Source organism: Ranitomeya variabilis, chromosome 4 (assembly GCF_051348905.1).
Source record: "Ranitomeya variabilis isolate aRanVar5 chromosome 4, aRanVar5.hap1, whole genome shotgun sequence".
Classification (NCBI taxonomy): Eukaryota; Metazoa; Chordata; class Amphibia; order Anura; family Dendrobatidae; genus Ranitomeya; species Ranitomeya variabilis.
Window position 1 is genome coordinate 286,787,081 of NC_135235.1, and position 12,296 is coordinate 286,799,376.

Here is a 12,296-nt window from a genome sequence, read left to right on the forward strand (position 1 = left end):
TTGGAATACGTTGCAATGCATCGTTTAGGAGAAAAAACGCATCCTGCAAAGTTGTCTGCAGGATGCGTTGTTTCCCCATAGACTTACATTAGCGACGCATTGCGACGTATGGCCACACGTCGCATCAGTCGTGCGACGGATGCGTCGTGTTTTGGCGGACCATCGGCACAGAAAAACGTTCCGTGTAACTTTTTGTGCGTCGAGTCCGCCATTTTCGACCGCGCATGTGCGGCCGAAAGTCCGCCCCCTCCTCCCCGCTCACCACACTGGGCAGCGGATGCGTTGTAAGACTGCATCCGCTGCCCACGTTGTGATTAATTAGCACACTGTCCGTCGGGCCGTACCGGCCCGTACCGACGGACTAGTGTGAAAGTAGCCTAAGTCTGTATGAGCTTTCCACATCTTGCTACTGGGAAATTTGCCCATTCCTCATGTGTCCCGCGCCGTATGTTTTTTTTCTCAGTCCGGATGGGCATGGTTTCAGGTTTCTACATCACGCCCATCGGCTGTTGGTCGCCATCCTACTTCATAGGTAACGCCTCTTGTCCCGTGCGACATCTCGCGCCTGCCCAGAAATATAGCCTTGTGCGCCTGCGCAGTATGCTTTGCCCAACTGCAGGGAAAACCGAAAAACAGAAGTGTGCATGCGCTGGCAATCATAGTTCCGGTCCATGAGTTACATCGGACCGGACTGAGAAATTAACATACAACGCGGGACACATTAAAAAATGTTTTTGTGAGTATACAAGGGGAGTCAGGGGGTTCTATAATGATGTAGGGAATGGTCTGGGCTTTGACCAAGCCACGGCAAAACATTTACACGTTTCCCCTTACACCAGTCGAGTGTTGCTTTAGCAGTATGCTTTGGGTCATTTGTCTTGTTGGAAGGTGAACCTCCGTCCAAGTCTAAAAATCACTGACAAACAAACCGGTTTTGCTCGAGAATATCTCTGTATATCGCACCGTCCATCTTCCCCTCGACTACGACCATTTTCCATACCCCTGCTGCAGAATAACATCCTCACAGCATGATGCTGCCACCATGACATTTCACTGTGCGATGGTGTTTTTGGGGTGATGAGCGGTGTTGGTTTGACTCCTGACAGAGTTTACCTTGGTGGTCAAAAAGTTAAATTTTGGTCTCATCTGACCACAGCAACTTCCTCCATACATTTAGGGAGTCTCCCACGTCTTTTGGCAAAACTTAAAATGACCCTTACAATTTTTATGTGTAAGTGAAGGCTTTTTTCTGCCCACTGTTTCATAACGGGTCACCGCTATTTAGTGTATGGCTTATTACGGCTGTATCGACAGATATTCCAGACTCTGCTTGTGAACTCTGCAGCTCCATCAGGGTTACCTTTGGTCTCTGTGCTCATCTTCTCTGATTAATGCCCTCCTTGCCCGTGCTGAGGGTTTTGGTGGGCGGCCCTCTCTTGGCAGGTTTATTGTGGTACCGTGTTTTTTTCCCTTTTTTGATGGTGCTCCGGGGGGGGTCATAAGAGATTTTTTTTTTTTTTTAATAACCCAATCCTGACTTGTACTTCTCAACAACTTTGTCCCCGACTTGTTTGGAGATCTCCTTGGTCATCATGGTATTGCTTGGAGATCTCCTTGATCTTCATGGTGTTTGGAGATCTCCTTGGTCTTCATGGTGTTGTTTGGAGATCTCCTTGGTCTTCATGGTGTTTGGAGATCTCCTTGGTCTTCATGGTGTTGTTTGGAGATCTCCTTGGTCTTCATGGTGTTTGGAGATCTTCATGGTGTTTGGAGATCTCCCTAGTCTTCATCATGGTGTTTGGTTAGTGGTGCCTCTTGTTAATGGTGTTGCAGCCTCTGTGGCCTTTCAGAAAAGGTAAAGTGTATATACTGACAGACATGTGACACTTAGATTGCACACAGGTGCACGTCTTGTCAAAAAGCATGCGACTTATGAAGGGAACTGCTTGCAGCAGAAATTTTTAGGGGTTTCGTAGCAAAAGAGGTGAATGTCTATGCACATGCCAATTTGTAGATATTTGATCCCATAAATTTAATTTAGGCTAATATTTTTCTCACTTCACCAAAGTAGACTATTTAGTGCTGATGCATCACACACAAAACGGATCACAAAAATATTTAAACGCAGGTTGTAATATTACAAAATAAGGAAAAAGCCAGGGTGGGGGGTGAATACTTTTGAAAGCCACTGTATATATTGTACACCAATGGACTGATACGTAGGGAGACTTTCTGCCCGTCAAAAAGACTCAACTAGAGAATCCTTGGAATGCCCCATGCCTAAAACAGTTACCTGGCTATGTGAAACACCATATGACTCACCAGAATTGTATTTATTTTTTCCAGAACCCCATACCAATGTCTGGTAGAGTTGTTAGGCTTGAGTTTTTTTGGGGGGAAAAATTAGCAGAAACTCACTCACTTAAGAAGCATTGAGACTTTCTGCTCGAAAAACCTAAAAAAACCTCAGTGTGCACATATATTAATGGGACCAATTAAGGCCAACAGTATTGGGGCATCACCCTGATGTCTGCCATAATGACCAACCTCTATAAATATTACAAGTTGTTTTTGTTTTTCTTTTTCCGTCTGGCCAGTTTTATAAAATGACAAAATCTCCCTATTAAGCCAGTACATAGAATAGTTAGAACCGTCCAATGTAAATACATCTAAAAAGCCATAAAAGTGCAGACGATGCAAATTATATAAGAATCTACGTTACATCTTTCCGACTGACACAGAACGGTTCTGTTAGGTGCATTGCAAAATTTCCCAGCCCAGTTGTGACAGATTCAGAAATGAGGAATACAACCATATCATACAGCGGGTTTAAAAAAAATAAAAATAAATATTTCCGGAAATAATTCTGGTAAAAAAAGAAAAAAACACCAACAATCTTATAACTTATTGTTGGAGATAGTACATTTCTATTTAAGACCTTGGTGTAATGTCCATAAGACGCTGTAAAATAACCATTTTCGGTAAGTGCATAGACTCCATTTACAGAGTCATTTAACCTGAGATGTTATTCTGGAAGATGCCTTCCTAAGTGAACGCAGCGCTCTGAATGAATTAGTTAGAAAGTATATAATTCCTACCAAAAAAACATCCTGAATCGAGCAGCGGGGAGCCACAATCACAGTATCAGAAGTGACTCCTACGTCTGCAATCAGGCTGTCCCTGTACAGCGTGGCGGTAGGAGCCGTGGACCTGAGTACTATACAGTGTGGTGACGGCAGGTCCCCAGTGTCATTGCCAGACAGCTCATTTATAACAATGTTCTAGGCGCTTGGTGGTACCCGAAGGCAAATCTGCAGACATGAAGTTAGAAGCTGATCTGAAAAAAATGGTTCCATGCGGAGATATTCTTTTGATCAGAGGTCATCCTTTTTTTTTTTTGTACCTGGAGAAAAAAATATATATATTTCTCCACGTTCTCCTATGTGATAGTCTGTGAAAATTGGTACGATTTTTTTCACAGACCCATAGACTTGCATTGCTGAATTTGATCAGACATTCGAACAACAAAAAAAAAAATTGGACATGTCTCAGTTTTCCCGCCGATTGCTCAGTCTGAAAAAAATCACAAACATGCGGATGTCCCCATAGACTATCATAGGTACGAGCGGAAAAAAACTCTTGACTCAAAAAAACTGACGTCTTAGGATATGTGCACACGTCTTTTTCTCGCACAATGTGGCACAAAAAAAATTACAATGAACAGCAGTGTGAAAACTTATCGTGTTCAGTGTCGTATCTCTTCTTTAAACAGGTTTAGGGTGTAGACACAGTGAAGAGGCTAACTCGTTTGGAAGCCACCTGCCACTTATAGTTATAGTTAAAATGGTGAAAAAGATGACAAAAAAAAACTGTGAAGCCACTTAGAGGAAAATAAAATGGCAGCTTTTTCCTAAAGTAGCTTGGCCTAAGAAAATCTTTGCGGCTTTAAGATGTCTTAATACCCTTAAAGGTTTTTTCATGAATACATTTTGTTGGCCTTGCGCTACAATGATCGGTGGAGGTGTGGACCACCACATTCTGCACGATAAATGGGGCCAGCTACTCACAGGACAGAAATACAAAATTATAACTAAGAGTAGCACTACGTAGACTGGTGCTAAATAGTGATGAGCGAACGTGTTATCCGAGCACGCTCGGGTGTTATTCGAGTATCTTCGGCGTATTCGAATAATATGTTCCGAGTCCCCGCCGATGCATGGTTCGCGCAGTTAAACAGCCACAACACACACAGGGATTTCCCATTTGTCAGGCAATCCCTGCATGTGTTGAGGCTGTCGAGCAGCTGCGAATCATGCAGCAGAGGGGACTTGAACATATTATTTGAGCACGTCGAAGATACTTGGATAACACCTTAGCTGAGCACGTTCGCTCATCATTAGTGCGCAGCCTTCATTTATCTAACCTCATTGTACCACAGCCTTGACATTTGCACAATTCATTGCATTTCTATGAACTGTGTGGTCATCATGCTACAAGTCATCTGCAGCTTCGGCCTAAATAAGAGCTTGTAGTGCTGCATTGTAATCAGCTTTGGTTCATCCCACAAAAGGACCGTTTCCAATTAGCGACGGTGATGGCTACTGTGCAATTAGCATTGATCCTCTATGGCTCGTATGGGCTTTTTTATATCTAAAATACTACTATACATGTCTAAGCAGAAATTACCAAATTAATCTTATGCATGAAATAAGCCCCCGAGTTGTGCGCTTGTCTTGTACTATTCATTGCAAAGCTACATTGATTAATTACTTTGCTGTGAAATTGGCCCTTGCGTAAGATAATGAAATAGTGAGAGAAAATTGTTAAGGACATATGCAACAAACGCTGCATATATAATTAAATGTCTATGTGTAGTCAGGTTTTTGAGGTTAAGCTGCAGTAGCAGACGGAGCCACATTGACGAGAGCAGTGCCGTGTTGGATGTGTGCTGGATTTTCCCATTTTGCTGCCCTAACTTAGTAATTTGGGAATATCCAGCATTCACAGGAAATAAGGCAAGTATATTAAAACATTATTTTATTCCCAACATAGCTAAAAAAGTGAAAAATTAAAAATAAAAACAAAGAAAATAAAAGGACAAGGGTCTACGCGTTTTGAGCATAACTGCTTTTAGTCCTGACAGGGTTATGCTCGAAACAAGTAGACCAGTCTCTTTTTATTCTTTTGTATGTTTTGATTTTGAATTTTTCTCTTTTTTTTTCTCTAACTCTGTTGCTAATAAAATAATGTATTAATATACTTACGGTACCTCATTTTCTGCAGATGCTGATTTTTCCATTTTGCTGCTATACCTAGACCCAGAAGTCGGTCTGGAGACTCTGTGCACCGCACCTTGATTCAAGGCATTTTTTCAAGAGTTGGTGAACCAATAAAACTTCTATTTATTTTTGTTACTGAAGTTAGGGGCTGTTAAAATTAGACTCCTGCTGATCACACATCCATGGCCTCTCCTAAACAGAGGACACTGTTACATGTTGAGAAACCGGGCAAAGGATAGTGTAAAAATTAAAAATGGAAAAAAAAAAAAAATAAGATACTAGAGTACTTTTGGTTCTCATTCCTTCCTTTTCTGGAGGAGTCAGAGCTTGACGAACGCATTGATTACCACTGCGGCCAATGACTGGTGATGCGAGGAGACCGCCGGCTCTTAAGACCATACTGGGTCGGTTAAGTAAAAAAAAAAATAAATATATATATATATATATATATATATATATATATATATATATATATATATATATATATATATATATATATATATATATATATATATATATATATATATAAGTCACAAAAATAGGCAGCACTCCATATTCTTAAGGTAATCTGCAGGTCTTTATTGAGCCCACATCTCATGCAACGTTTCAGCTCTCAACTGAGCCTTTCTCAAGCCTTTCTCAAGACAAGGCTTGAGAAAGGCTCAGTTGAGAGCTGAAACGTTGCATGAGATGTGGGCTCAATAAAGACCTGCAGATTACCTTAAGAATATGGAGTGCTGCCTATTTTTGTGACTTATACGGACTGAAAGCAACCAAGGGACGGGTTGCCTGGGCCTTGCACCCGAAGATAAGTAAAGGATTTGTGCTGTTCCAATTTTTTCTATTATATATATATATATATATATATATATATATATATATATATATATATATATATATATATATATATATATATATATACACACACACACACAAAAACGAAGGCAGAGGGGTGGACAATCCCAGTAATAAACCTTTCGACTGTCTAGGATTGTAAATCCAGTAGTTGTTATTTGCGCCTCAAGAACCATGAGAAGCAAAAGGAGCAGACAATGACATTCTGTAATGAGCAAGTAGAAGGACAAAGCCACTCGGCCATGTAACAAATCTTTCGTATGTTCTGTCCCAGATTGACACCCGCAGTCCTCCTCAATGGCTTTCTAATTGCTTTAGGCAAAATGGAGGGGGGAAGACATCGCCATCACAGACACTATAATTAAATTACAATTCCTGTAGCTGCAGGTTATCCTCGCAGACCTGGGCACAACTTACTTCCATCTTCTTCAGGGGGGTTATCTCCCTCGTCGCTTTTATCATCTACTGGCGGCTCCTGGAAAGGCATGACCGAATCCTGTTAAAGATACAAGTTACAGGTTATAGCTTCTACCGACAAACACATTCACGAGAAAGAAGAAAAAGGGACAAAAAGGACCCTGCTCTGACTTTCCCTAGTGGTTGCAGACGCCGTATTAATGTGCTGGCCTCGTCATGACCATGCACAGCTCAAAACACATCTTCAAATCTTTCGGAAGAGGTTCATGCTCTGGCAAATATAAGAACAGGAGAAGAACGTGGGCTGCATCTTAACCACCATGTCTGCTCCTTAACAGGACTCGTCAGGGCAGCTGGTGTTCAGAAGCCGGATTCATGCACATCTTGATTATTAATGCACTCTTAACTCACATCTTGCTTTCCGAAAAGCAAAGCTATGTATCCATCTTCAGAGACCGGCAGAGCGAAGAAAAAAAAAAAAAAAATCAGTAATTCAGGTTCTTTATTGATGTAAAATTCAAGGTGATCATTTACAGGAAAGGTGGAGGAGAAGCCGGGGACAGAATCAGATGGTGTCAGTTCGGTGGGAAGCCACGGAGACACAGAAAATAGGCGAATACAGGACTGAGCAGTAAAGGGGTTAGTGAATGGAAAATATTATTGGACAAAGCACATAAAAATAAGCCATTTTGCAACTCATGTATTAAAAATACTTCAGCATATTTTTGCGAAATACAGAGTTGTGCAAAAAGTTTTATGAGTTTCACACACCAGTTTGAAGCAGAAATGCCAAAAATCTTGAAATTTATTAAAAATACATTCTGAAAGCCAGAAATGATCCCAATATCCCCAACTAGAGTAGCATCTCCGATGCCACGCACAGCATCATATTCTGACTAGCCCTTCATTAAGGCTGCCGTGCCCAATGGTCGTCTTAATGTATCGTCCTTTTTGGGTTTTTCGAGATAACTGACATTGTTGTCAGTGACAGCAGCCTCTTGATTTTTCCTCACCATTAGGATCAATGGTGGACACGTAAGCACAGTTCATCTGGAGGTACAATCTCCGTCCTAATCTGTGGTTGCGATGTGTCCACATTTTTCTCAACTGGAAATGTTCTCTGATTGGAATAGTAAGTGTTCTTATTCCTCTCTGCCATGTAGAGAAAAAGAACAGCCACCCAGCAGGTGAACGGCACATGTGTGTCCACTACCACAACTTCATGAAGTGTTTGGACGCAGATATCGTCAGGAAAAGGCTAGGAGCGCTGCTATTGACACCAGATAAAGGGGAACCTATATCATTGTATTTGTAATAAAACTTTTGCACAAACTGGGACTTTATCTTTCACAAAAGGCCAAGCCAAATTTATCACTATTTTACGCCATGGTTTAGTATTATAAACCCAATAGCAATGAGTGAATGTGATCTGATAAGCCGTTATCCGAGCTTGCTCGGGTGCTAACCGAGCATCTTCTGCGTCCACAAAATATATGTTCGAGTCCCCATGGCTGCATGTCTCGTGGCTGCTAGACAGACTAAATAGATGCAGGGGTTGCCTAACAAACAAGTCAATCCCTGCATGTGTTGAGTCTGTCGAACAGCCGCGAGACATGCAGCCATAATGACTCAAACATAGTATTCGTGCACGTCGATGACACTGGGTTAGCACCAGAGCATGTTGATAACACCTTATCCCAGCACGTTCGCTCATCACTAATACCCAACCAAAAAAAAAGATGCGCCGTGGAAAAAAAAGCGTCTCGTACTTAGACATATTAAAAAGTCATAAAAATATGGTATAAACAAGGGGAAAAAAACACCACTGGGAACTCAACAAATGGCAATTAATACAATAAAAATACCCAAAGGCTTAGGGTACCGTCACACAGTGCCATTTTCATCGCTACGACGGCACGATTCGTGACGTTGCAGCGTCGTATAAGTATCGCTCCAGCGTCGTATACTGCGGTCACACGTTGCAATACACGGCGCTGGAGCGATAATTTCATGACGTATTTGCGATGTAGAAGCCGTTGGTTACTGTGCGCACATCGTATACAACCTGTGTCACACAATGCAATCATGCCGCCACAGCGGGACACTAGACGACGAAAGAAAGTTTCAAACGATCTGCTACGACGTACGATTCTCAGCGGGGATCCGGATCGCAGTAGCGTGTCAGACACAGCGATATCGTAAATGCATCGCTGGAACGTCACGAATCGTGCCGTTGTAGCGATCAAAATTGCACTGTGTGACGGTACCCTTAGACTAATAAGATGTCAATCCAGCAGTAAGTAAATACACCAAGTAAAGCCAAAAAGTAACGTTTGCTCACATGAGACGGCATTTCGAGCTGTTCTAACAATGCCTGCAGCTAATGCTTGAAGCAAGAGGTGACAGCATAGGAGCAGTGCGACTATATAGCTCAGGATAATGCAATATCCTATGCATTCATTGAAACAGAAATGGTCAGAACAAAGCTACCACTAATATAAATGTGACACTTTGTTGATAAAAGGGGGAAATAAAAAGTTGCAATTTACACACATTTTATTATCCTTCGACGCACAAGCAACATTTTTCAAAGTTTTACCCCATTACACTTTTTTTTTTTTTTTTAAATACCTGCACCACTATAAGTGATTTGAAAAAAGGGAGCTTCGTTAATTTTCTTAAGTAAGCCATATTTAGGATTGCATTTCGGTAAAAGAAAAAGAAAAAACATTCTAGACAGGACAAAGGATAAAAAATTACATTGATGTAGCAATTAATTTCAACAAGCATAGAGTTGTGAATTGAAAAAAAAAAAATTCTACAGTACTGTGCAACATTTATTACACTGCTCTCCCACTCTTTCCTAACATTGGGAAACTAACCAATCAGAAAGTCAAACTTTGCACAAAATGTTGCGCCGACTTACAACATTTGACAACGTTAGTCTCTGACTTTTATCCAACATTAGGAATAGTGATGAGCGCGCACTGAAGAGCACGAGCGCTCGTTACTCGAATCGAGCACGTTTGATGCTCAGACATGCTTGACTCGAATAGCGAGCGTAATAGAAGTGAATGTGAAACGCAAGCATTATTCCAGAGGACTGTAACTCTCCTCTGTCAGAACTTGTCCCTGCAGTGCTACAGCTCACAAAGAGTCCGGCTGACAGAGGAGTCCCTGTGTTCTCAGCAGGTGAATAACCCACTTCAGTGCGGGGCACGGGCTCAGATGATTCAAATGAGCTTCATATGGGAAGTCGAGCACCACGTGACACTCGGCACTGTCTATCAAGCACCACGATACTCAACGGAATATAGAGCAATGCCGCGCACGCTCGCCTGTCGCTAATTAGGAAGTATACCGCCTGCTTAAAAAGTTGTGCGGGCATAGTTCGCGCCAAATTTATCATTAAAATCTGACAGTGGATAAATATGGAGGCGCAGAGTTGGAGTGTCCTAAGGATTTGGTGCAAATTGTTCCATTTTTGCTAAACGTGAACCAGAATGGATTTCTGCTTATAAAAGGGAGGCAAATGCAGGTTACATTTTCCCCCAAAGAAAAGGGAGAAAAACAGAACAGTCCACCAGATGAACAGCGCATGCATGACTGCCACTGCTTGAAACAGCAGGTGGTCACAAGACAAGTCTGGAGGGCGCCACCACTAGCACCAATATGTGAGTTTTGTATATTTTTAAAACATTAAGGCCTTGATTCGTAATTCTTGATTCTGGAGTAAATTGCTCTATTTTTAGTGGCTTTAGTATTGATGCCTAATAGTCTACACCAGAGGTGTCAAACTGCATGTTTTCAGGATTTCCTTAAGGTACCTTCACACTAAGCGACTTTACAACGATAACGATAGCGATCCGTGACGTTGCAGCGTCCTGGATAGCGATATAGTTGAGTTTGACACGCAGCAGCGATCTGGATCCTGCTGTGATATCGCTGGTCGTTGCTGAAAGAACTTTATTTGGTCGTCAGATCGGCGTGTATCGTCATGTTTGACAGCAAAAGCAACGATGCCAGCAATGTTTTACAATGGTAACCAGGGTAAATATCGGGTTACTAAGCGCAGGGCCGCGCTTAGTAACCCGATATTTACCCTGGTTACCATTGTAAAAGTAAAAAAAAAAAACACTACATACTCACCCTCTGATGTCTGTCACGTCCCCCGGCGTCCGCGCTGCTGCTCAGAGCTTCCTGCACTGAATGTGTCAGTGCTCGCCGTAAAGCAAAGCACAGCGGTGACGGCTCTCCAGCGACCACACAGCGACGCTGCAGCGATCGGCATTGTTGTCGATATCGCTGCAGCGTCGCTTAATGTGACTGTACCTTAAGTAGTCCAGGTAGACATGGCAGTGATGGGCCGACAAACAAGAACTCTTGTTCCGTCATCTTATGGTATCTTTTATTCAACAAAAAAATCCTCCTTGTCGGCAGCACATCTCCCTGGGTAAACAGTGGATGTGCTGAGAACAGTATGTAAACTGTATGGGGATCAATCAATTGTCTCCATACAGTCAAAAAGCGCTTTTACACAGGCAACCAATACAATCTATGTTTGTATCAGCTCTTTGTGCTACTTGTATTTTTCTTGTCCCTTTTTTTTTTCCTTCATATCACAATTTTGATTAAAAAAAAGAAATATTTAAAAACACATTACAACAACACATCTGAGAATGGGTTTAACATTGTTTTTAAGGCCAATTCATTAGCCTCATTAATCACAGAGTCTGCAGAAGTGCTCTGCGATTCATTTTGCCATTCTTACCGGCATTCAGCGTGCCTCTTGCCAGGGCTCAAGATACAGCAGTCTTGCCTCAGGAATGCCGATACTACAACTTGTTGTTACATTTAAATTTAACCAAGAACCTCGTGTTCAGTTCTGTAAATTTTGCTATATCGCAGTAGATGTATGTACAATATTTGGATGTACGGTCAAGGTCTTTTTCTCTAAAGCTATGTACCATAGCTTTAGAGAAAAAGACCTTGACTGTACATCCAAATATTGTACATACATCTACTGCGATATAGCAAATGTAACTACTTCTGGAATGTCAGTAGACAAAAAACACACACTTTACTCTGCACTAAGGTTCTAAAACATCAGTACAGAGTATGCAGCTTGCAGGAAGGAGATCGTCCAGTTATGGGGTTAGGAGCCGGCTGACTGACACAGATTCCCCACAAAAAAAGGCAAACATGGTTTATTACGATATCTGCCTACTCCATCATTGTATACACAAGCCCTTATGTATTCAAATTAGGAAAGCACTGACAGTGCTTCCTCCCCCTGACCCAGTGATCATGTGATAGCTGGTTGTAGGGAGGGAGCAGGAGCTGCTGGGACTTAGGAAACCCAGTCATAACTAACAAAGCTGCACTCCAACACTATAGCATGCAGACATGAAATTGGAATTGCATTACTGCTCTAGAAAATAGAAAAAAACAAAAGATACTAAGAGCATAAATTCGCCAATTAATGTGTGCTCAGCAGCCAACGATAAGGCGAGCCTCTTTGTTGGGGACCTATCCTAACATGCACCTCTCGTGAGCTGCTAGCCTACAATTATGGGCAGGTAGGATCTGCTGTGATTAAAACCTCCATAGGCTGCTGGATGGAGTGTCATTTGCTGCTGGGTATACATGAATTTGCCAATTTATGCACCAAGTATCTTCGTTTTTTTCCCCATTTTCTAGAGCAGTAATGTAATTCCAATTTCACATATTTACATTTGCATGCCA

At 41.8% G+C, this 12,296-nt stretch overlaps 1 protein-coding gene across 4 annotated transcripts in view; it reads right to left on the reverse strand.

Moving 5' to 3' along the window:
- The window catches only part of PRKCZ (protein kinase C zeta), a 208,129-nt gene that overhangs the window by 63,799 nt on the left and 132,034 nt on the right, over positions 1-12,296 (reverse strand). For all 4 annotated transcript variants that reach the window (XM_077250091.1, XM_077250089.1, XM_077250093.1 and 1 more), the window contains one exon: positions 6,552-6,630. In XM_077250091.1, the coding sequence (XP_077106206.1) occupies positions 6,552-6,630 (79 nt within the window). The remainder of the gene's footprint in view (positions 1-6,551; positions 6,631-12,296) is intronic.